The sequence below is a fragment of the Heloderma suspectum genome, chromosome 2 (assembly GCF_057233095.1).
Source record: "Heloderma suspectum isolate Gila_16-S chromosome 2, 16-S_ref, whole genome shotgun sequence".
Lineage (NCBI taxonomy): Eukaryota > Metazoa > Chordata > Lepidosauria > Squamata > Helodermatidae > Heloderma > Heloderma suspectum.
Genome location: NC_139459.1, coordinates 403,190,626 through 403,216,633, shown reverse-complemented (window position 1 = coordinate 403,216,633; position 26,008 = coordinate 403,190,626). Strand labels below are relative to the sequence as shown.

General features: G+C 50.6%; 1 protein-coding gene across 1 annotated transcript; it reads right to left on the bottom strand.

The window, feature by feature from the left end:
• Positions 1 to 206: 206 nt before the first annotated feature.
• Positions 207 to 9,462, bottom strand: LOC146356683 (vomeronasal type-2 receptor 26-like). The gene is made up of 3 exons (XM_084832660.1): positions 9,236 to 9,462; positions 3,228 to 3,550; positions 207 to 1,448 (listed from the first exon to the last, which is right to left on the bottom strand). Exons 2-3 carry the CDS (start codon positions 3,341 to 3,343, stop codon positions 653 to 655), a joined length of 912 nt encoding a protein of 303 aa, XP_084688786.1. The 5' UTR covers positions 3,344 to 3,550; positions 9,236 to 9,462; the 3' UTR covers positions 207 to 652.
• Between the last annotated feature and the right edge of the window lie 16,546 nt (positions 9,463 to 26,008).

The following is a 26,008-nucleotide window of genomic DNA, read 5'->3' as shown; positions in this document are numbered from 1 at the left end:
AATTTCAACTGAACTCAGTAGGACCCGGTTTTGAGCAGTAGGCACACAGAAATTGAGCTGTAACCATTATAGGTTCAGCATATGTCTGGGAACGAATCTAGATTCCTTGTGTCAGATGTCAAATTGTACAACTGGACATTTAAAAATTGCTCCAGCCAGAAAATCCTTATTGACATGCGATAAAACCAGATGCAAGATACTTTTCTGCACATTGTGGAAAAAGTAATTTTAATTCTACACAATGGGGGAATGTTCAGCTTAGCACTGTTGTAAAAATCAACAGAAAAAATAGAAATGTACGTTTCTCTCAAATGCCATCAGTCCATGAACCTTTCATTTGCATCCAGCAACCATTTCAGATGGCAGCACTCCCCCCTGACATTCACACAGACAAAGGGAAGGAGGGAGGGGCAACAGTGGACCCAGTAGGTGTCCAACTGGCAGCCCAGTCAAGGAGGGAGGAAGGACCAGCAGCATGGCTGACTCCAGTGGTGGAGCACGGGGAACGGGCCAGGGCAGAGACAGAGGGGCTGCACCCATGTTGGGACTGAGGCCAGATGGGTTGAGTCCCCAGGGGCCGGTGTCAGGAGGCCAAAAGAGGCACAGGGGGTTTCGCAGCTGGTTTTGCTCCACAGATATCCAACATTTCACCTCACTGCCTTAACTTCTCAGCTTCTAAATCCAGGGCAATCATGCTTGAATTGTACCATTGATTCGGCAGGGCTATCTCTATCTGTGATGGGAAAGGGAATACCTGCCATGGCTGCAGCCTTTGAGCGTCCAGCCTGTCTCCACTTTCCACCACCCTCCTCTTGGATTTGGATGCATAAGCAGCATCCAAGGCACGGGCCACAGCATGGACAGTGTTGTAAATGATGTAGCTGTCTAGAGACAGGATTCTCTCCACGACCTCTTCTGGAAGGGTCTCTGGTTTCTCATTCTCTCTGCATCTTGTCCAGCCTTTCACAGACAATGCATGCTTCGAATAGGCACAATTAAATGCTTTCTTCACAAACTGCTTGAGAATAAAGCGAAAGTGTGAAAAGCCATCGTATTTTGAGCTTTTATTTTGCTGGAGAGTGAAGGAAAATATACCAAGGATAAGGTGGAGAGAAGGATGGTTAGATGTCAACTCCACTGCAAATTCCCACAAAGCCGTTGTGACCCAGACTTTCCCTACAATGGGTTTCATTAATATTTCAACATAATACTGCATAAGATTTATTCCAATCAAGAAGTATCTAGTCTCTGCACAATAAACAAAGACGTTGATTTGTCTCCAGTGGTGGAATGAAGCCTGAGGAAAGTCCAATGTGTTTGTATTCAGTCCTGAGATCCTTTGTGAGAAAACAACACAAACACCGTCCCTGATGAACGCGGGGGTCAAGGCCCTCATGCATCTCTCTCCGTTGTCGGTGTCCGGAGCAACGAGAACGATCAATGTCCATCTAAAATGCAGGAGCAGTATGATAATCCCTGGATACTGGGCTCCTTCTTTGGGGACCATCCGGTAGAAGAAAGGGAACTCAGTTTTATCACTCAGAACTTGGGAAACAAAAGCATAACTGACCTGGCAAACCAAGGAAGAGACTGAGGGTTTGTTTTGCTTCACAACCACATTTCAGTTCTTCATTGGATACTTCTGAAAGTTGGCCAGATGACCCCAATTAATTGGAAATATCTGTGCCATCTTTCATAGCAGTGGAACAAACAGTCAGAATTATATGATGAATAAAACATTCAGGCTGAAGGATGACAGAACAGTACAAAACGAATACGCCCTAAACTATGGAGCTTCTCCTGAGTGTCCAGAAAGGAAGCAAGTTCCCAACAGTTCATCTCACATTCCCAGCAGTATTGAATGTGGCCAAAAACAGAACCCCGAATAGGAACACACTTGATTTTGAAGTGTGACCAGCAGCTGCAAACAGCTTGCCCTCCCCCTCACCGGTGTCTCTGACTGCCCCCTTATTTTCGGAGATATAAGCATGAATGAGGAGCAAACCACACATGACCTTAATTACGAGACTCGCTCATAAGTGCAGGAGCTTTCTTCCACAAATACCCTGTGTGCGCCCTAAACACATTCGGACCCACGGGGAAGAGCCCTATAATTTCCCCCCCACTATGGATCCAGGTCACCTCTTTCATGGGTGGAGGACGCTCCCTAGGGGTGAACGAAAGTCACTTACCTTTTCTCGCAGCTTTTTCGCGGTGGGGGGGAGCGCTTCGCTGCTCCCCCCGCGAAGTTCAGGCCGGGGGGGGAGGCTTCCCGCCACGCCCGGCTGAAATTCAGGCCGGGGGGGGAGGCTTCCCGCCTCGCCCAGCCGAAATTCAGGCCGGGGAGGAGGCTTCCCGCCTCGCCCGGCCGCGAACACGAAAGTAAAAAAAAAAAAAGTCCCCTGATAGGCTACGTGACGATTCACGTAGCCTATCACGGCTAGATCTGGAAAGTCAGCCGTGATAGGCTACGTGAATCGTCACGTAGCCTATCACGGGTGACTTTAAAAAAAAAAAAGCGCGTACGCGAATGGCGGCCCCCATAGGGAGCCGCCATTCGCGTTCCTTATTTAGTTGCTGTAGTCTACGTCAATGTTTACGTGGACTACGGCGAAAATAAGGGCAACGCAAATAGCGTTGCCCTTATTTTCACCGTAGTCTATGTAAACATTGACGTAGACTACAGCGACCAAATAAGGAAGGGGAATGGTGGCTCCCTATGGGGGCCGCCATTATCCGTACACACTTTTTTTTTTAAAGTCACCCGTGATAGGCTACGTGACGATTCACGTAGCCTATCACGGCTGACTTTGCAAATCTTGCCGTGATAGGCTACGTGAATCGTCACGTAGCCTATCAGGGGACGTTTTTTTTTTTTCTTTCATTGCAATGGCGGGGGCGGCAGCCGGTCGAAAGACCGGCTGCCGCTCCCGCCCCGCTCGAACACCAGACGAACCGCCAGCCGGACCCGCCGCCGGGAGGGACATTCAGGGAAGGTAAGTCCCGTACCGGGGGGGGCGGGGGGTGGGGGGGCGGAGGATTTCTCCCCGAAATTTGTTCGGGGGGCCGAACACGTTGGCGCTCGGCCCCCCGAAGTTTCGGGGAGAAATTCTCCGCCATCCCTAATGCTCCCACTGAAGTTCTCTGGAGAACTTTTTGATTCCTTTGGAGAGACCCCAAGCAGAGTTAGGGTCAGCCTCTAAACAACCCCCCCACACACACTGCACCTGAGGGATTTTGTAGATGCCCAGTATGGTTGAAATCTGGATGGAGATGTCAGAGTCAGAACCTTCCAGTACAGCCAATGGGTGATGCCTTCTTCCACAGCTGTAGTTGGGAACATTTCCCTGCCCAGGAGAGAGCAGGTCTAGCAGGGCATCCGAAGTCATTCTTGCATCAAAATAGTTGTCATGGATGTCGTAGCCCAGCGTGACGTTGGGTAAGAGTCTGGGACTCTGGTTGATCTCCTGGGTGACCAACAAGAAGGGCAGAATCTTCCAGTACTCTGTGGCTCCTTTCCTGATAAAAAAGTGTCACATTGTCATCCTATCTGCAATGAGACAAAAACATTCAGGTTGTTGCTTCTTTTACTCTGAAGCAAATATCTCTGGGTTACATTTCCAGAGCTTTCCTCATGCTAGCAGTCATCCAGAGCCCAAACCAGAAGCACAACACCCAATCCCCACTTAGTGTTTTGCTTGTGTAGAGGCAGCCAGGAAAAGGGGGAGGAGCCTTTTCCGAGGGTCAGGATCCAGGATCCATTTCAAAACAAACCCGCAGAGCAGATGGACACCCCAGTGCCAGAATTAGGCATGTGTGCAGCCTGCGGAATCGAGACAGAAACTGCGACAGGACAATGGATTGAGACAATTTCTTAAATGGGGGGTTCTTCTCCTTGCAACAAGGCGAGGAGACCAGGGCAGTTGGCTCTTCCCTTCCTGCTCATATTAAAAAGGTAAAGGTAAAGGTGTCCCCAACCAGTCATGTCCGACTCTAGGGTGCGGTGCTCATCCCCGTTTCTAAGCTGAAGAGCCAGCACTGTCCGAAGACGCTTCCGTGGTCATGTGACTGGCATGACTGAACACCGAGGTACACGGAATGCTGTTACCTTTCCCGCTGAGGTGGTACCTATTTATCTACTTGCAATTTCTTGCTTTCGAACTGCTAAGTTGGCAGAAGCTGGGACTGGAGACGGGAGCTAGGGATGTACGAAAGTCACTTACCTGGTCTCACAGCCTGCTTCACGGTCGGGGGAGGCGCTTCGCTTCTCCCCCCGAAGTTCAGGCCGGGGGGGGAGGCTTCCCGCCTCGCCCGGCCGAAATTCAGGCCAGGGAGAAGCGCCCCATCTCCCCTGCCGTGAACAACTTCAAAAAAAAAAAAAAAAAGCCCCGTGACTTTAAAAAAACGCTATTTGTGTTGCCCTTATTTTTGCCATAGTCTACGTAAATCTTCACGTAGACTACAGGGACCAAATAAGGAACGCGAATGGCGGCTCCCTATGGGGGCCGCCATTAGCCGTATGTGCTTTTTTTTTTTTTAAGTCACCCGTGATAGGCTACGTGACGATTAACGTAGCCTATCATGGCTGACTTTGCAAATCTAGCCGTAATAGGCTACGTTAATCATTATCTAGCCTATCACAGGGTTTTTTTTTTTTTAACTTTTCTTGTAATGGCAGCGGCAGCAGCCGGTCAAAAGACCAGCTGCCGCCCCTGCCCCTGACGAAGACCTGCCAAACCACTGCTGGGACCCACCGCCGGGAGCGACATTCGTGAAAGGTAAGTCCCATCCCGGGGGGGGCGGGGGGATGGAGAATTTCTCCCCGAACAACCTTCGGAGGACCGAATGCGTTGGCACTCGCCCCCCCGAAGTTTCGGGGAGAAATTCTCCCCCAACCCTAACGGGAGATCACTCCGTCACGCAGCACTCGGGTCTCGAACTGCTGTCCTGCCGACCTTCCAGTTTGCAGTTCAGCATCTTAACCACTAAGCCACCGCGGCCCTCCTGTTCATATTAAGTAACTGTAAAAAACACACACAGATAAATAAACTCCCCACCTTCATCTAGTAACAAGTTAGTTTTCCAGGTAAAAAGAAACCCAACCAAAGCAATTCATTTTTTTAAAAAAGTTATGAAAATAGAAAGTCAGCACAGGTGTTGGGGATATCCCATGTATTGCATGGATTGCCACATGTATGTAGCAGCACCTGGCATCTGGAAAGCCCTCTCTCGTGTAGTGTGGGAGGCAGAAAATGTGACATCTTCCAAATGCCTCCTGAAAACACACTTCTTCACCCCGGCTTTCCTTGTACTGTAAGTCAATTAATCAGGCCGCTCCATTTTACTGCTTCTTGATTTTTACTGTCATTGGAATACTGTCGTATTTCAATATTGTGAACCGCTGAGAGATATTATATTGAGTGGCATAGAAATGCCACCACTAAATAAATAAATGTATGACTCTCTGCCTGCTGGACAGAAGTTATGGGTGTGTGTAAGGAGCTCCTTCAAGACAAGGTTGCAGACCTGGAGGAAGTAAGAGAGGCAGAGAGGTTGGTGGGAGAGGCCTTCAGAGACCGAATAGTGGTGTCCCAATCCCTGGGTGACAGCTCGTCTGCTGTCATGGAGAAAGGGGGTCTCTGAGTAGGAGGGAGTCATTCTGAGGAAAAGGGAAACGATTCCTTGGAAGGGACCCATTCCTCAAATGACAAATATCCTCTAATGGCAAGGATGTGTCTCTGCGGGGAGGGCAGCTTGTGGTAGTGGGAGATTTGATCATCAGACACATAGATAGCTGTGTCTGTGATGGGTGTGAAGACCGCATAGTGAATTTTTAAATTGTGCATATTGTACTTTTAATGTTTTAACCTCTGTAAACCTCCCCGAAAGCTTTGGCTGTGGGGAGGTATAAAAATGTAAATAGTAATTATAATTATAATTATAATGCCTGGTGCAAAGGTCGTGGACAGCATGTACCATCGAGATAGCATAGCCAGGGAGGAGTCAGTGGCTGTGGTCCATGTTGGTACCAGCGATTTGGGGAAATGTAGTCATGACGTCCTGGAAGTCAAATTTAGGTTTCTAGGGAGGAAGCTGAAATCCAGGACCACCAAGGTGGCTTTCTCGGAAATGCTACCTGCTTCACGCTCAAGGCCAGCTAGACAGGCGAAGCTGAGGAATCTCAAAGCGAGGATGAGATGGTGGTGCAAGGAGGAGGGGTTCAGATTTGTTAGGAGCTGGGGAACATTTTGGGAGAAGCCAGGTAAAGCTATCAATGGCTACTAGTCCTGATGGCTGTATGCTACTTCCAGTAGCAGAGGCACTATGCCTATGTACACCCATTGCTGGGGAACATGGGCAGGAGGGTGCTGGTGCACTCATGTCCTCCTTGTGGCCTTCCCATGGGCAGCTGGTTGGCCATGATGTGAACAGGGTGCTGTACTAGGTGGACCCTGGGTCAGGGCTCTTCCTACATTCGTATGTCTCTTCCTGCTCTTCCTCAAGTCATTTGCTCTGCATCTCTTCTGAGATTTCTGCACTGAGTGGTCTGTGGTGGGCTACATTCCTAAGTCACTGTGTTAGGATAACAACACAACAGCAAGTAGAAGAAGAAGAAGAAGAAGAAGAAGAAGAAGAAGAAGAAGAAGAAGAAGAGGAGGAGGAGGAGGAGGAGGAGGTGGAGGAGGAGGAGGAGGAGGAAGAATTAGTATTCGTCTACATTGCCCCCCAGGGAGGTTAATGTTACTGCAGCTGTACAATTCTTAGCTTTTATATTGTGTTTTAAGGTACTGAAAGCACATCATATCTGCAAGACTATTTTTATATTTAGCCTCATGTTATCCCTGTTTAAATTATCATCTTCATAGTTAGTTCAAGAATCCCAAGACACTTACTGGGCATATAATGTACTGTGTGCTGTTAAAAGCTGAGGTGGTGTCACTCACAACAACCCTGGAATGTAGTCCGCTGTTCTTATCTCAACCTGCAAATCCAGGGAAGTCCCTCCACCGCCTCTCGCAAACTCATGCAGCAGCAGAAGCACCTCACCTGCAACTACCTGTGAAAGCTGAAAATCCCACATCCTCCCGTTTTTTACTGTTGAAAATGGTTATATCTACATATTCCAACACAAACATGTAACATGCCCTAAGATTCGCCGGAGGGTTAAAGAGTGGCCAATGTAATGTCAATGTTGTTTGTTTGGTTGGTTGGTTGTTTTCAGGAATCCAAGAAGAATCCAGGAAATGGGAAGCCAGTTAGCTTGACATGTGTTCTGGGTAGATTTCTGAAAAGTTAAAGATGTTTTTCTCAAGCCAATCAAATGACCAGCCCTGCAGCGAAAGAATCAAGGTGTCTTCTGCAAGGCTGTGTTTTGTCCCATTGATCTTTGAGAGTTCTTTGAGAGTGTCAAGACAAGACTCAGGTGAAGTGGGGTGATCTGGTGGACAGAGAAACAGTTCTGACAAAGTCCCTCACCAATGTGTCCTCAGCAAATGTAGCGGTCCTGGAATTAGGGATGGCGGAGAATTCCGCCACGGATTCCAATGAGGCTGAATGCACTGGCATTCGGTCCCCTGGAATCCGTGGCGGAATGGCCACCTGACCCCCCGCCTGCCCTGCAGAATCCCCCGGGATGGCACTTACCTGGGGCCGATGCGGCGGATTCAGCGGCTGCTGTGGCGGCCGGTGCGGCAGTGGCGTGGCAGGCGGTGGCAGAAGGGGCGGCAGGGGCGGCTGGGGCGGCGGAGGCGGGGGTAGGGGAGGTGGCAGCGGTGGACGGTGCGGTAGACAGTGCGCCGTCAGCGGGGTGGAAGGTGCGGCGGCAGGGGAGGGGGCAGCAGGTGCGGGGGCGGCGGGGGCAGCAAATAGCGTTCCCTTATTTTCGCCGTAGTCTACGTAAATCTTTACGTAGACTAGACATGCCAAAATAAGGAACGCAAATGGCGGCGCCCATGGGCCACCGCCATTTGCGTATGCGCTTTGGTCAGATGACCTCGATTAATTGGAAATAGCGAAGTTTCACTGACACAGAGGAGGGGACACAGAGCCAGTTTGCATATCACGATAAGCCACCATGAGACAAACAGTGCTGACAACCAACTGCAGGTTGTTGGGTCATGCGAACAGGGTCACGGAGAGCTGAACGTGGGCTCTGCAAGCACCTTATTGTGCTGGATGTGGGAAAAGTGGACTACAACTCCCACCACCTACATCCAGCCTTGTTTACACTGTGACTCCACCTGTGCTCACCCAAGGCTCAACCAGGATCATCCCGTGAACCTGCCTCCTGGGAGAGGCAGGACAGATAACGGGAAGGGCTCCTTCACAAAAGGCAGAGCTGAACAATGGAATTCACTTCCGCAAGAGGTTGTGACGGCCACCAGTTTGGATGGCTCTGAATGGGGGTTGGACAAAGTCCTGGAGGAGAAGGCTATCCATCGATACTAGTCCTGACAGCTATGTGCTTCCTCCAGTATCAGAGGCAGTGAGCCTGTGTACACCACTGATGGGGAACATGGGTGGGAGGGTTTTATTGCCCTCATGTCCTACTTGTGGTTTTCCTACTCATTTATTTTGTTGGGCCTTGTCTGAACAGGGTACAGGAGTAGACGGGCCTTTGATCTGACCCAGCATGGCTCTCATATTCCTGTGTTCATTTGTCAACAAACTGAAATGTTACAAACTGCCACGAAGCCACCACTGACCTCCTTCCAAAGGAAACCAAACCTTGGCACAAAGTCCATCCATGGAACGTCTCACTGCTCAGAGACGTCGGGTGAACATTTATTTATTTTACTTGATTTCTTTCATTTCCATACCACCCAATAGTCAAAGCTATCTGGGCGGTTCACAAAAATTAAAACTAAAAATCTCAGGATAAAACAATATAATATATAACGCTTTAAAACCACATTATTACAATACCACCAGAATACAACCTGACAGTAATGCAGAGATTTAAAATAGGGATTTAAAAATGCCTGGGAGAATAAATAGGTGTCGGAAGGAGTATAACGTAGATGCCGGGTGAGCCTCCCTCGGGGGCTTGCACGCGACGTAAAGTGCCAGAGACACATGCAGGCTGGGGGTGCTGATCCCTGCCCCATTCTCTGCCTCCCCCCGCCGCAACCCTCAGTCTGTCATCCCAGATTATTTTTCAATAGTCGTTTCATGGAATAAATTGTGGCTTCTCCCCTCCTCCCCAGGGCCTGCACTTTCCTCTGGAGTCACCCACCTTCCTGGGTGGAGATGGTCCCCTCCGCACAGGGAGGACAGTCGTAGCAGCAAAGCGGCTTTCCTTCCTGAACCACCTTGACGGATCCAGGACGACAGCTTCCCACACACCTGGAATGAGGCAGGGGCTACGCATAAAGATAAGAAGAGTCAAGGAAAAGGTGTTAGGGCCAATTGAGCTACAGGAATTAGATAGAGTCGGAAAGACGCAACAGGACCTCTAGGACTGAATGTGAAACCGTTTCCCAGTGTACCACCCCCTCCCTCCCCGCCCCCCGGGGCTTCTCCTCCCCTTCCGCTCTTGTTTCCCTTGTATCCAATTTTGAGGAACCTGTCCTGAGTGGTTGGGGGGGGAGAGAGTGCTCTCCCCCCCCTCGCACAGCCTGGGTCTGCTCACATGGGTTAGGAAAGAGGAGCAGATGTTCCTTCTGCACACCCACATGACAGCAGATTAAATTTTCCTGTCTTATGTTGCCACACTGCTAAAAATGAGCCAGCAGGCTGGGCACTGAATGGAGTGATGACACACACACCCCCACCACCAAAGGAAAAACAGGGCAGGGATTTCTCAGTTCCCAGCTAAGAGGGACAGTGCTGGGCCATTCGGAATGAGTGGCGCTCATGACATGGTAGAGAATGGAGCATCAGTAACTCCCCTCCAGCTCACATGCAGGATGCCATACCCATGAAGCCTGGTAGACGGGGGCTGGTCGAACGGGGGTGGCAGAAACATCGCTCCCGTGGCATAGATGACCAAGCCAACGAGGAGGTCCCCCGGCCTGTAGTGGTTCAGTGGGGCCGATTCATCCCTTTCCAAAGTCAAGGGGCATCTGGCCCGGAGCATCCCGCAGGTGGCCTGGGGCAGCAGCAGAAGCGAGAGCAGCAGCGTTCTCGTTCTGGGTACGCCTGGTGCAGCCTCCATCCTCCTGCCTGCACCTCTCAGCTGCCTGGATGTGCGGTTAGAGGGAGGCAAAGTCCTCTTACAAGATGGAGGGGACAGTGGCTTCCCCCATATAGATGAAGCCCAGGGAGACGAGGGTTCACATCTGGAGGGGATGGGAGCAAATCCACTCCACACAGCCCCTTGCAGAGCCCTCCTCACCAGACCTCGAGCTCAGCCAAGCTCTCCGTGGCACAGGAGGCGTGTGCAAGACGCTGCTTCATGTCGCTCGGTATTCTGATGTTTACCTCAGCAGACTCGAAGGGGCAATTTGAAAAAAGAGTCTCTTGAGTTTTGGCAGACAGAGGAATAAACCACTATGATTTTGATAATTTTGTGTGGAGGAAGTTGCATCACCTCTGCAATTTCCTGAACTCTCCATTCGCCTGGAGAAAAAATGTTTGCCACAACTCACAGATGCAGCTCCACACTATTGACATGGGCTGGGGGGGTGGACAGTTGAGCTTGGCCTGGCCTTTACCTGTGAAACACCTCCATGTGAACCAGGATCAAGATCAGGGGCATTGCTAGGTTCTTAAAAGATCAGGGGCATAGGTGAATAACACACATTTGCATCTATCTATCTATCTATCTATCTATCTATCTATCTATCTATCTATGTTGAAAAAAAAAGGTAAAGGTGTCCCCAACCAGTCGTGTCCAACTCTAGGGTGCGGTGCTCATCCCCGTTTCTAAGCCGAAGACACAGCGCTGTCCGAAGATGCTTCCGTGGTCATGTGGCCGGCATGACTGAACACCGAGGTGCACCGAACGCTGTTACCTTTCCCGCTGAGGCGGTACCTATTTATCTACTTGCAATTTCTTGCTTTCGAACTGCTTGGTTGGCAGGAGCTGGGACTGAAGACGGGAGCTCACTCCTTCACACAGCACTCGGGTCTCGAACTGCTGTCCTTCCAGTCTGCAGTTCAGCATCTTAACCACTAAGCCACCGTGGCCCCTATCTATGTTGAAGCGCACCTCTAATATATATATGTCTGTGCATGCAGTGTGCTTGTGTATGTATAGAAATTATAAGCATACATACCTAAGAGGTGCACGGTCAGACACCCAGTTCATCACATTGGAAAATATCGCGCCTCTGCTCAGGCCAATTGGTAGTCAGACCACTTCCGCTCATCACGAAACCTGAGCCAATGTTTGGAAAAATGAGTCTTCATGCTTCCTGTTGACTACCATGGAAAACTAGAACAAACTAGGGATGTCGGAGAATTTCTCCACGAATCTCCGGGAGGCCGAATGCCAACGCATTCGGCGCGCTTAAATTGGTGGAGATACGGTCTGCCACCCCCCTGCCACCCCCCGGGATGGGACTTACCTTGTGCGAATGTCCCTCGCGGCAGCGGCTCCCAGCGGCGGTGCGGCGGCAGTGCGGCGGCGGCCGGTCTTTGGACCGGCTGCCACTGCCACCATTTCTAAGTGAAAAAAACCCAACCACAAACGTGATAGGCTACTTAAAGATTTACGTAGCCTATTACGGGTAGATTTTCAAAAAACACCGTGAAAGTCTATGTAAGAGTTTATGTAGCCTATCACGGCTGACTTTGGAAAAAAAAAAAAAAGTGCATACGCAAATGGCGGGGCCCATGGGTGCCACCATTTGCGTTCCTTATTTTGGCACAGGTAGTCTACGTAAATATTTACATAGACTACAGCAAAAATAAGGGCAAAGTTTTATGTAGCCTATCACGGCTGACTGCAGGCCAGGGACGCAAACTGTGGCGGCTATGGTCGCCGCCATTTGCGTCCTGGCAGACGACAAGGTTTCGTGGCTGGGGAGACGGGGCGCCTCCCCCCCGGACAGACGTTGGCCACCATAGGGCGCTGCCATTTCCGTTCCTTATTTTGCCACGTCTTAGTCTATGTCAAGATTTACATAGACTAAGACGGCAAAAATAAGGGGAACGCAGATAGCGTAGCGCATTTGCGTACTCGCGTTGTTTTTTTTAAGTCAGACGTGATAGGCTACGTAAACATTTACGTAGCCTATCACGGGTTTTCTTTTTAAACCTAGCCGTGATAGGCTATGTAAATCTTTACGTAGCCTATCACGTCTTTCTTTCTTTCTTTCTTTCTTTCTTTCTTTCTTTCTTTCTTTCTTTTTTTAACTGGAAATGGCAGCGGCGGCAGCTGGTCGAAAGACCGGCCGCTGCAGCCGCCACTGCCAAACCACCGCTGGAGCAACCCCCGGAGCTGCTGTCACCCGGAAGATCAGCTCCAGGTAAGTCTTGTCCCGGGGGGCATAGAATCATAGAATAGTAGGGTTGGAAGGGGCCTACAAGGCCATCGAGTCCAACCCCCTGCTCAATGCAGGAATCCAAGTCAGAGCATCCCCGACAAATGGCTGTCCAGCCTCGTCTTAAAGGCCTCCAGTGTGGGAGAGCCCACCACCTCCCCAGGTAATTGGTTCCATTGCCGTATTGCTCTGACACTCAGGAAGTTTTTCCTGATGTTCAGCCGGAATCTGGCTTCCTGTAACTTGAACCCATTATTCCATGTCCTGCACTCTGGGATGATCAAGAAGAGATCCTGGCCTTCTTCTCTGTGACAACCTTTCAAGTACTTGAAGAGTGCTATCATATCTCCCCTCAGTCTTCTCTTCTCAAGGCTAAACATGCCCAGTTCTTTCAGTCTCTCTTCATAGGGCTTTGTTTCCAGTCCCCTGATCATCTTTGTTGCCCTCCTTTGAACCCTCTCCAGCTTGTCTGCATCCTTCTTAAAGTGTGGTGCCCAGAACTGGACACAATACTCCAGATGAGGCCTAACCAGTGCTGAGTAGAGGGGAACTAGTACTTCCCGGGATTTGGAAGCGATGCTTCTATGAATGCAGCCCAAAATAGCATTTGCCTTTTTTGCAGCCACATCACATTGTTGGCTCATATTCAGCTTGTGATCGACGACAATTCCAAGATCCTTCTCGCTCGTAGTGTGGTTGAGCCACGTATCCCCCATCTTGTAACTGTGCATTTGGTTTCTTTTTCCTAGGTGCAGAACTTGGCATTTGTCCCTATTAAATGCCATTCTGTTGTTTTCTGCCCAGCACTCCAGTCTATCCAGATCACTTTGAATTTTGTTTCTGTCTTCCAAAGTATTAGCTATCCCTCCCAATTTTGTGTCATCTGCAAATTTGATCAGCATTCCCTGCACCTCCTCCTCCAAGTCATTAATAAAAATGTTGAAGAGCACTGGGCCCAGGACTGAGCCCTGCGGTACCCCACTCGTTACCTCTCCCCAGCTTGAGAAGGTCCCATTGATAAGCCCTCTTTGAGTCCGATTCTGTAGCCAACTGTGGATCCACCGGATCGTTGTTTCATCTAGCCCACTTCGAGCAAGTTTGCTCATCAGGATATCATGGGGCACTTTGTCGAAAGCTTTGCTGAAGTCGAGGTATATGATGTCTACAGCATTCCCACGGTCCACAAGAGAGGTTACTTGATCAAAAAATGAGATCAGATTTGTCTGGCAGGACTTGTTTTTGACAAATCCATGTTGGCTTCGAGTAATCACGGCATTGTTGTCAAGGTGCTTCCAGATGGATTGCTTTATGATCTGCTCCAGAATTTTCCCAGGGATTGATGTCAGACTGACTGGTCTGTAGTTCCCAGGTTCCTCCTTTTTACCCTTTTTGAAGATAGGGACAACGTTAGCCCTCCTCCAGTCATCTGGCACTTCCCCGGTCCTCCATGATTTCTCAAAGAGAATAGACAGCGGTTCTGAGAGCTCTTCTGCCAGTTCCTTTATGACTCTAGGATGCAGTTCATCTGGCCCTGGAGATTTGAACTCATTCAAAGTAATGAGGTATTCCTTGACCATATGCCTGTCGACCTCAAGCTGCAATCCTGCCCCTTCAGCCTGTACTTCGCCTTTGCCAGGGGGGTCATAGACCCTCTTTTGGGAGAAGACTGAGCCAAAGTAGGAATTGAGCACCTCTGCCTTTTCTTTGTCCTCTGTTATCATTTTGCCATCCTTATTTAATAGCTAAACAACCATTTCTTTCCTCTGCCTTTTACTATGCACGTAGCTGAAGAAAGCCTTTTTGTTGTTTTTAGCATCCCTCGCTAACCTCACCTCGTTCTCCGCTTTAGCCTTCCTGACGCCATCCCTGCAATTCTGTGCTACCTGCCTGTACTCTTCCTTTGTTACTTGGCCTTCTTTCCACTTCCTAGATGTGTCCTTTTTTGTTTTCAGGTCATCCCTAAGCTTTTTGTGAAGCCACATTGGCTTCTTCTGTTGTCTTCCACCTTTTCTTCTTGTTGGAATTGTTTGTGATTGTGCCTTGAGAATTTCCTTTTTTAAAAGTTCCCACCCATCTTGGACTCCTTTTCTCGCTAGCATTGTTTGCCATGGGACCTTACTGATCATTGTTCTGAGTTTATTAAAATCAGCTTTCCTAAAATCCAGGGTACGCGTTTGAGTACACTCGGCTTTTGCTTCCCTTAGAACCAAGAACTCAAGTACAACATGGTCGCTTTCCCCCAGAGTTCCTGTAACTGCTACTTTATCCACTAAGTCATCTCTGTTGGTTAGGATCAAGTCAAGGATAGCCAATCCTCTAGTTCCTTCCTCTACTTTCTGTAGGAGGAAGTTATCCGCCACACAAGTCAGGAATTTCCTGGAGGGGCCATGTTTTGCAGAATTTGTCTCCCAACAAATATCGGGGAAATTGAAGTCCCCCATTACTACTACATCATGCTTCCTTAAAACATTGGCTATTTGCTTTTCAAAAGTTTCATCCTTGTCTTCTCCTTGATTGGGTGGCCGGTAGTAGACTCCGACCACCAGGTTCCTTTTATTCTTTGCTCCATTTATTTCAACCCAGATGCTCTCGATGGGGCTACCAAGCTCCTCCTCCTGTATTTCTGTGCAGAGATATGTATTTTTCACATACAGTGCAACCCCGCCTCCCTTTCTGTTCCTCCTGTTCTTTTTGAACAAGTTATATCCTTCAACTGCTGTATTCCAGTCATGAGAGTCATCCCACCAAGTCTCAGTTATACCTATCAAGTCATAATTTCCCTCCTGTATTAAGAGTTCAAGTTCGTTCTGTTTGTTTCCCATACTCTGGGCATTAGTATATAGACATCGAAGACCATGTGCTTCATAGTCTGGCTTTCTTCCTACATGTGTCTGAAGACTATTATTGGGCGCTATCAGCGCTGTTCTCTCCATTGCAGTGCATGCGCCTACGTCCATTGTTACCCCCAACATTACATCTCCCTTCCCCATAGGATTCAGTTTAAAGCCCTCCTGATGAAGTTCTTCATGCTGTGGCCAAACACATTCTTCCCAGCCTTTGTGAGGTGCAACCCATCCCTAGCCAACAGCCCATCTTCCAGGAAGTATAGCCCGTGGTCCCAGAATCCAAATCTCTCTCGTCGGCACCACCTTCGTAGCCAGTCATTCACCCGGAGTATTTTTCGTTCCCTTTCTATCCCTCTTCTAACTACTGGAAGGATGGATGAGAAAACTATCTGGGCCGCAAAGTTCTTGAGTTTCCTTCCCAAAGCTTCAAAGTCTGACGTGATCTCTTCGTAGCTCCGCTTGGCGGTATCATTTGTTCCCACATGGATGAGAAGAAAGGGATACCTGTCAGTAGGCTTTATGAGTGCAGGCAACCTTTCAGTCACGTCTCTAATCTGTCCTCCCGGGAGACAACATACCTGGCGAGTCCACGGGTCTTCGCGACATACTTGGGTCTCGATCCCACGCAGCAAGGAGTCTCCCACTACTACCACTCTTCTCTTCTTCTTCTTGTAGGCCTGGGTTTCATCGCCTCTGTTTGACTGACCTTTAGCCTCTTGCTCACTCTCATGCAGGTTCCCCTGTGATTCTTCCTCTGCAGGCTGTCCTCCAGTCTCATCTGCAAGTACCTGGAATCGGTTCCACAGCTCCACCGCTTCCACTGGTGCAGAGTGGCGTCTAGTTCTTCTTCTCCTAACTGTCACCGTTTTCCAAGGAGTATCCTCTACTCCATTTTTCTTCTCCTCAGCATTTCCCACTTCTGCCTCATCTTGCTGTTGCTCTTCAAGCTTCTGGTCTGCCCTTTGCTGCTGTAGTTCCCCCATTCTGTCCAAGAACTCTTCGTGTGCTCTTATTCCCCGGAGGGTTGACAGTCGCCGCTCCAGTCCACTTACTTTTTCCTCCAGCAGCGTGATCAACTTGCACTTGTTGCAGGTGTAGGCCATGTTGTTCTCAGGCAAGAAAACAAACATGGCACACACCTTGCAGGTCACCACCACTGGAGAGTCTTGTCCTTCCATAGCCCCGTTTCCCTTTTTGTGTCTAGCTTTGTGATTGTTCTAGACTAGCCTGTGCCTGCTCCTCTACTCAGTAGAGGTTAAAAGCAGAGTCCCACTGGTGTGGAAGTGTGTGTTACAAGACAAATAAATGGAAAAAAGTTAGTTAAAAAAAAAAATGTTAGGGGCCTCCCCCTTGACCTCCCCTGCTGAACTCCCCTGGCCAACTCCTGTTTGCTCCCCCTGTTCGCTCGCTCTGTTCGCTCGCTCTCTGGGAGCTTGCCTGCTTCTGTAGTCCCTGGACCAGCTGGAGCAGCTTGCTCTGCTCTGCTCTGCTCAGCTGGGAGGCGGGAAACAGACTGAAGCTTCCCGCCCACTCAGCTGCTGGGAGTACTCAGGCCACACCCCTCCAATTCAGTTGGAGCTCTCAGAAGCTCCTGGTGAGCTCACAGCCAGTCAGAAGGATAAAGGGCAGCGCCCTGGGCTTCCTGCAACCCACTTACATCTTAGCCTCTGTCTCCTTTGTCTCCTTTGTCTCTTCAACCACTGCAACTCCCCTGGCCAACTCCTGTTTGCTCCCCCTGTTCGCTCGCTCTGTTCGCTCGCTCTCTGGGAGCTTGCCTGCTTCTGTAGTCCCTGGACCAGCTGGAGCAGCTTGCTCTGCTCTGCTCAGCTGGGAGGCGGGAAACAGACTGAAGCTTCCCGCCCAGTCAGCTGCTGGGAGTACTCAGGCCACACCCCTCCAATTCAGTTGGAGCTCTCAGAAGCTCCTGGTGAGCTCACAGCCAGTCAGAAGGATAAAGGGCAGCGCCCTGGGCTTCCTGCAACCCACTTATCCGCAGGGTGGGGTGTTGCAGGCCGTTCCACCACAGATTTCGGTGCATTGCCATTGCATTCGGCCTCACCGAGATCCGTGGCGGAATTCTCTGACATCCCTAAAATCTGGGACCCTCTGCTACAGCATAAGAAGGAAGAAGGAAAGAAGAATGGGGATTGGAAATGCTTGCATGGGTGGGGGCTAGAGAGAATTCCCCAAGCCAAGTTGCTCCGTTCAGAGAGGCGGTACTTCAGAGGACTTTAGGAGTTTGTGGAGGGTTTGTAAAGATTGCATGTACTTCCATTAACTTTATCAGGTGAGGTGGCTGAGGGCTTTTTCGAGCTCTTTTGAAACTGTGTAGAACCTATTTAAAAGCCTCAGGAGTTCCTCAAGCACGACGCCACGTGGTCCTAGCCCTAATTTTTTGGAATTATTTGAGTCCTACAGCTACTTAGGGCAAATTAGAGTGGAGGGGGAGAAAGATGTCTGTGGAGGCTGATTGGATCCTTTGCTGTACTGAAGCTACTAAACTTCTGCAGAACCCAAAGGTTCCAGTTTGGGGCAGTAAAATCAGATGCTGGGTGAAATACCAGTATTTCACATGGAGCCCTTTCTTCCCTACCTTCTCCCTCTTCAAAATTTCATTGCAAGCAAGCTCCCAACAGTGGGCGTGGAAGAGCAGAAAAGTAGGGGGAGAGAGGATTTTTGCTCCTAAAAAAAAAACCCTACACCAGAGACTAGGGATAGTGACCTCCTCACCTTAAACACCTTCTGATTAGAATCTCTGATCCCCTGTGTAACTTGACAGTTTTTGCTTTTGTTTTCGTCTTTGAGAAAAGGAAACTTTACTCATGGCTAGCACAAAAGGCACTGGACCTAAGTGCCTGAACTGTGTCAGATTCAGTCAGCTGTTTAGGGGATGCCAGGTCCCAACCTCTATGCACTGATATGGAAGCACCGCCCCCCCCAAAAAAGAAAAGTATAGCTCTTTGCTTTGACAGAATTTCTTGAAAATAGCAAATTTTTCCAGTTCTGTTTTTCTGTTTTCCAATGGGAATGGAAAAATGGGAAAATGTAAAAAAAAAAAAAAAAAGGCAATTAGGACAGCTCAAAAGATCCTGGGCACAACTCAAAAGATCTGGGGCCCGTTCTGAGGTCCCTTCCCTACAGATGCCCCATCTAACCATCAGCTCAATAGTTTATTCTTGATATGGGTGATACAGAATTCTGTTTCTGAAGAAGCGCCCTCTCAGACAGGATTTGTCTTTTGTCTTTTTACTGCAAAGTACAGTATTAACATAACAGCACTCAGTAGAAGAACTTGTGGATGCATCAATGCAAACCCATGAAACATCGGACATCATTCCTAAACAAGGCCTCCAAGCAGAGTCAAGGACATTGGCAAGTCCTCGGTGATAATCAGTATCAAGGTGACCAGGCTGATTCGACAGGCAACGCGGTAAGGAAAGCGGATCCTGAAGGAGAGCTCCCACGGCTGCGTGCTCTGAGTCTCCGTTCTATGCATTTGGATGCTATAAAACTCGTGCAAACTATGTTTTACTACTATTTATGTGACTTAGCAAAGCATTCCAAAGGTAGCATTTCTACCTTAAATCATCATATGTCTAAGTAAGATTACTGAATTATTAACCTCCTTGGCAATATAAACGAGCAGAACAACATGCTTATACCAAAGTTGCAGCCTTCTGTGACATGAGACGGGTATCTTTGTGACACAAAAATATTTCCCTGATATCATCCTGTCCTGTGAGCTTGTTTTCTTATTACTTATTTCATTACATTTACGATCTGGGGTAAGGTTTCCGGGTACCTTTCCGATAGCCCCTCTGGCCTCGTTACGTAGCTCCTTGTTTTACGGCACCCTCTCTAACCCTGCAAAGTGACATCCGTAGCTGTAAACGTAACATTGGCCCCTCCTTCTTGGCTTCCTTCCTCATCAGTAAAGGGGGCTGAGATCCGTCTCTCCTGGCTCTGATCCGGCAAGCGACAGAGATGAGGCACCTGTCCTACCTGTGGGTCACAACAGCAACCTGTGCTGCATTACCATTGGGATATCAATTTTAAGTCCAGGAGGCACAGATGGTAGAATTTCTGAATTGGGCAGCGGGCGCAAGATGGTGCAACTGTGAATGCCTGGCTTGATCTGCCACGGTTGATGCTGCCTCGGGATGCCCAGCCACCCAGCCCACGCAGGGGAGCCGTGCCTTCCCTTCCCCTTGACAGGCGCGGGGCCTCGCTCAGGATTCCCGCAGGGCGCAAGAGCAGCTCTGGCACACTACTTGGACAGGCAAGCAGACATTTCCTGTGCGTGTGTGTATGTAGGTATGTATTTTGAAAAATTCTTGGCCACCTTTCAGGGCAGAAGCCCACCCATGGTGGCTCAGAGCAATAAAATCAGAAAGACAGTCAAAAGATTAGCAGTGGTACAAACAGAATCACAATAAAATAGCAATAAAAGCAACAATAACGCCGACGACAATAAGACCAACAACAGTGGCAGTAGCAGCGACAAGAGCAGTCCTATCAACAGAAGGCCATGGTAAAATACTGTGTTTTCAAGGCCTCAGTGATGGAGCAGTGTTCCCAAGGTGTGGGGCCACTGCAGAGAAGGCCCTCTCCTGTGTGGTCACCCACCTGACTGGTCTCACAGGTGAGCAGATGAGAAGGGCCTCTCTGTCTGACCTTAGAGTATGGGCAGGCTGACATGGGTGGAGGCGGTCCTTCAAGTAACTTGGTCCCAAACCATTGAAGGCTTTAAAGGTCAAAACCAGCACTTTGAATTGGGCTCAGCAACACGCTGGCAACTACTGCTCAGAGCAGGCACGCTCTTGCTTTAACTTGAGCTGGGAGGGTTACGGGGGGGGGGAGAACCATATAAGAGTCAGTGTGGGGGTGGCGGTGGCGGCAGTGCCCAATCCGCCTCCCCTTGCCGTGCGCCGCCTGACGTGGGAGGCTCACTTTGCGTGACGGAAGGCCCGGCACGGGACGTGTCTCTCCACTGGTTCTATATCTCTGTGCTGGTTACAGGGCTGAGATCATAGACTCCAAGGACTAGGGATGGCGGAGAATTTCACCCCGAAACTTCGGGGGGCCGAGCGCCAACGTGTTCGGCCACCCGAACAAGTTTCGGGGAGAAATTCTCTGCAACCCCCCGCACCCCCCCCCCGGGACGGGACTTACCTTTCCCGAATGTCCCTCCCGGCGGTGGGTCTGGCCGGCGGTTCGTTGGGTCTTCGTCAGGGGCGGGAGCGGCAGCCGGTCTTTTGACCGGCTGCCGACGCCGCCATTCCAATAAAAGTAAAAAAAAAACAAAAACGCCCCCGTGATAGGCTATGTGAAATAGCGTTGCCCTTGTTTTCGCTGGAGTCTACGTAATCTTTACGTAGACTACAGCGACCAAATAAGGAACGTGAATGGCGGCTCCCTATGGTGGCTGCCATTATCCGTACGCACTTTTTTTTTTTTTTTTTAAGTCACCCGTGATAGTCTACGTGACGATTTAGGTAGCCTATCATGGCTGACTTTGCAAATCTAGCCGTGATAGGCTACATTAATCATCACGTAGCCTATCACGGGGGCGTTTGTTTTTTTTTTACTTTTATTGAAATGGCAGCGGCGGCAGCCGGTCAAAAGACCGGCTGCCGCCCCCGCCCCTGACAAAGACCTGACGAACCGCCACCGGGACCCGCCGCCGGGAGGGACATTCGGGAAAGGTAAGTCCCGTCCCGGGGGGGGGTGCGGGGGTGGAGGGGATGTAGAGAATTTCTCCCCGAAACTTCTTCGGGGGACCGAACACGTTGGCGCTCGGTAGGGATGGCGGAGAATTTCTCCCCGAAACTTCGGGGGGCCGAGCGCCAACGTGTTCGGCCCCCTGAACAAGTTTCGGGGAGAAATTCTCCGCCAACCCTAATCATCCCTGAAGGTCTGGCCCATCTTGGCTAGTGCCAGGGTCTCCTGAGGAACCACCTGGCTCTGGCGGTTCTAGCTCTTCCTCTGAAGATGACTCCGGTGGCAGCAGGACACCTGGGACCACAGCAGATGGAGGTTGGGGGCAGAGCAGGAAGTCTGGGGCAGGCTGTTCAGGGGATGCCAGGTCCACAACCTCTATGCTTTGATGTGGAAGCATCCCCCCCCCCAAAAAAAACTATAGATTTTGCTTTGACAGAATTCCTTGAAAATAGCAAAATGTTCCAGTAACTAGCACAAAAAACCCTGAACCAAACTGCCTGAAATTGAGCAAGTTCAATCAGCTCCATGAGGGCTACGACGTCTCCAAAATTCATGCATTTATCATACAAACTACAAACGTTATGGCTGTTTCTATTTTCCCTATCCAGCATGGCCAATGGTCAGGGATGCTGTTGCAGCAGTCCAAAACACGTAGAGAGCACGGGGCTGGTGGAGGCTGGGGTAGATGAGGGACCATACTGTCTTCTGGCTATTTATTTATTTATTTATTTATTTATTAAATTTATTAATCGCCCATCTGACTGGTCACCCAGCCACTATGGGCGATGTACAACCCACCATAAAACAATTTAAAACAATAAATTTTTACCATAATTTTTTTTTTAAATACCCTAACCCACCCCAAATGCCTGCCCGAACAACCACGTTTTTAATGCACGACGGAAGCTCATTAAAGAGGGGGGATGACGGAGTTCCCTAGGGAGGGAGTTCCACAGAGTGGGGGCCACCACAGAAAAGGCCCTCTCCCTCGTCCCCACCAGTCTAGCTGTCCTGGCTGATGGGACAGAGAGAAGGCCATCAGAGGCTGATCTTGTTAAGCAGCCTGTCTGGTGTTGCTGGAGGCGCTCCTTAAGATAGGCTGGGCCGGAACCATATAGGGTTTTAAAGGTCAAAACCAACACCTTGAATTTGGCCCGGAAAACAACTGGTAACCAGTGCAACTCCTTCAGCACTGGAGTGATGTGATCTCGCCGGCGGCTGCCTTTAATCAGGCGAGCTGCCGCGTTCTGTACCAGCTGCAGCTTCCGAACCGTCTTCAAGGGTAACCCCACGTAGACCGCATTACAGTAGTCTAAACGAGAGGAGACCAGGGCATGTACTACCGATGGGAGCAGATGGTTGGGAAGGAAGGGGCGCAGCCGCCGTATCAGATGGAGTTGATACAGCGCTGTCCGGCTCACAGCTGACACCTGAGCCTCCATGGACAGCTGGGAGTCCAAAATGACCCCCAGGCTGCGGACCTGGTCTTTCAAGGGTAGCCGTACCCCATTCAACACCAGGTCAACATCCCCCAGCCTCCTCTTGTCTCCCACCAAAAGTACCTTGGTCTTGTCAGGGTTGAGCTTCAGCTTATTCCTCCCCATCCAGCCACTCACCGTCTCCAGACATTTGGACAGGGATTCTACAGCCAACCTTGGTGAAGATTTGAATGAGAGGTAGAGCTGCGTGTCATCCGCATATTGATGACACTGCACCCCAAACCTCCTGATGATAGCCCCCAGTGGCTTCACATAGATGTTAAATAGCATCGGGGAGAGGATGGAACCCTGTGGCACCCCACAAGTAAGTGGCCACGGGTCCGAAACCTCCTCTCCCAGTGCTACCCTCTGGTACCTGCCGGAGAGGAAGGACCGGAACCACCGCAATACAGTGTCTCCAATGCCCAACCCCTCCAGGCGGTCCAGGAGGATACCGTGGTCAACGGTATCAAAAGCTGCTGAGAGGTCGAGGAGAACAAGGAAGGAGCATTCACCCCTATCCAGAGCCCTCCTCATATCATCCACCAAGGCGACCAAGGCCGTTTCTGTCCCATGCCCAGGCCTGAAGCCCGACTGAAATGGGTCTAGATAATCAGTTTTTTCCAAGTGTGCCTTCCACTGCACCGCCACCACCCGCTCAATCAACTTGCCCAAAAATGGCAGATTTGAGACTGGGCGAAAGTTGTTCAGAACTTGAGGATCCAAGGAGGGCTTCTTTAAGAGCGGTCTTATCACTTCCTCCTTGAGGGCTGATGGCATCACTCCCTCCTCAAGGGAGGCGTTCACCACCGCCTTGATCCCCTCACCCAGTCTCTCTCTGCAGCTCATAATGAGCCAAGATGGGCAAGGATCAAGTAAGCAGGTGGTCGGCCTTACAGATGAAAGCACCTTGTCCACTTCATCAGGAGGAAGAAGCTGGAACCGATCCCACAAAACCGGTTTGCCACAGGCCGCCTCTTGCTCACTAACTGTATCCACAGTGTGCAGAGTAACACACCTAATCTGATCAATTTTATCTGCAAAGTGCCTTGCCAAAGCCTCACAGGAGGCCTTAGAATGCTCCAGTGGTTCCAGAGCCACAGGACCGACCAGGCTCCGGACCACTTGGAACAGCCTCCTGGGGCAGCACTCTGCAGACGCGATGGAGGCAGCATAATATTCCTTTTTTGCTGCCTTCACCGCCACGCGATAAGCTGAAGATACATCTCTAGCCCGTGTCTGATCGTCTTTGGAGCGAGACTTCCGCCACCGGCGCTCTAGCCGTCTCACCTCCTGTTTCAGAGCTCGTAACCGCGGATTGAACCATGGTGCAGTCCGAGCCCTGTTCAGGGGGAGAGGGCGTTTCGGAGCCACCCAATCTAATGCCCCAGTGATTGCGGCATTCCAGCCACCCACCAGGGTCTCGACCGAGTGGCCGTTGGCATGCCCCAGAGAATCCCCAAGCGCGTTCAGGAATCCATTTGGATCCATAAGACGCCTGGGGCGGACCATTTTAATGGGTCCTCCACCCCTGCGGAGGGGTTGTGGAACCGAGAAGTCCAACATCACCAGATAGTGATCTGACCATGACAAGGGGGTGGTGGATATACCCCCGACTTCCAGATCACTCCCCACTTCTCCAGAAACAAACACAAGGTCTAGTGCATGACTAGCTACATGGGTGGGCCCAGTTAGAATATGGTGCAGCTCCCAGGAGGCCATGGTCTCCATGAAGTCCCGAGGCGCTCCTGTGAGGATGGCCTCCGAATGTACGTTGAAGTCCCCCAACACCAGTAAGTTAGGGGACTGTACACGCACATCAGAGACCACCTCAAGCACCTTGGCCAGGGAGTCAGTCGTGCAGCAGGGTGGACGGTACACGAGCAGAATCCCCAGACTGCCCTTCGGGCCCAACCTCCAGTACATGCACTCAGCAACCTTGGTCTCCCGGAGAGGGGGTCTGGTGAAGACCAAGGACTCTCGGTAGATAACAGCCACTCCCCCTCCCCGATCCCCAGCCCTCGGCTGCTGTGCATACGAAAATCCAGCTGGACACGTGGCTGCAAGGCTTGGAGCAGCAGCCTCGGCCAGCCAGGTCTCCGTAATACATGCCAGGTCTGCACCCTCATCCAGGATCATGTCATGGATGAGGGAGGTTTTCTGGGTAACAGACCTGGCATTGCAGAGCAGCAAACGAAGGCCAGAAGATGGGGTCACGCCTCCCCCAGCCATCCTTTGGCTCTGGACAGGCCCGGAGCAGGGGACAGATACTACACATCTCTCCCTTGTTCCCCTTACCTGGCATGGCCTGCCCCTAGCGCTCCGCCAGCGCCTGCCGCCCAGCCTCGGTATGTTCTGGCCCCCAACACTCCCCCCACTGCCTCCATCAGGTGGACACATGCCCCCTCGCTCCCACCTATCAGGCAGGCTACCCACCCCTAAAAACACAACAAAATCCCCCCCAACAAAATAAAACAAACAAACAAAACAATTAAAATCCCCTTAAAAATGCCAGGCAGGAGTCCACAGGGAAGGCCTGGTGGCGGTGGTAGCGGCGGCAGCAGGCCCAGCAGCAGCAAGCACGCCTCTTCCCCAGTGGTGGTGGTGGTGGCTTCTCCTGCAGGCCCTGGCTCTCCCAGGCCACCTCAGCCAGCCAGCTTATGTAGCCCCTCCAGGGAGGGGCAGGTGGAGCAGCACAGCTGGCTCGGTACCTGGGGGCCTGGTTCTGCAGGGACTGGCGGTCTGCCAGGCAGAAGTCCACAGGGAAGGCCTGGTGGCGGTGGCAGCAGCTATGTTGGGTTTTCTGCTGCTTCTTCTTTATTTTGGTTGCATGGTACCGGATTACGCACCATACACATGCAGGGTAGGGTTAGCGGAGAATTTTTCCCGAAACTTCGGGGGGCCGAGCGCCAACATGTTCGGCCCCTCGAAGAAGTTTCGGGGAGAAATCCTCCGAACCCCGCCCGCCCCCCGCACCCCCCCCAGGACGGGACTTACCTTCGCCGAATGTCCCTCCCGGCGGCGGTTCCGGCCGGCGGTTCGGCGGGTGTTCGAGCGGGGCGGGAGCGGCAGCCGGTCTTTCAACCGGCTGCCGCCGCCGCCATTGCAATAAAAGAAAAAAAAAAACGCCCCCTGATAGGCTACGTGATGATTAACGTAGCCTATCACGGCTAGATTTGCAAACTCAGCCGTGATAGGCTACGTCAATCGTCACGTAGCCTATCACGGGTGACTTTAAAAAAAAAAAAAAAAAGTGTGTATGGATAATGGCGGCCCCCATAGGGAGCCGCCATTCCCGTTCCTTATTTGGTCGCTGTAGTCTACGTAAATGTTTACGGCGAAACATTTACGTAGACTACAGCGACTAAATAAGGAACGCGAATGGCAGCTCCCTATGGGGGCCGCCATTAGCGTACGCGCTTTTTTTTTTTTAAAGTCACCCGTGATAGGCTACGTGACGATTGACATAGCCTATCATGGCTGACTTTGCAGATCTAGCCGTGATAGGCTACGTGAATCGTCACGTAGCCTATCA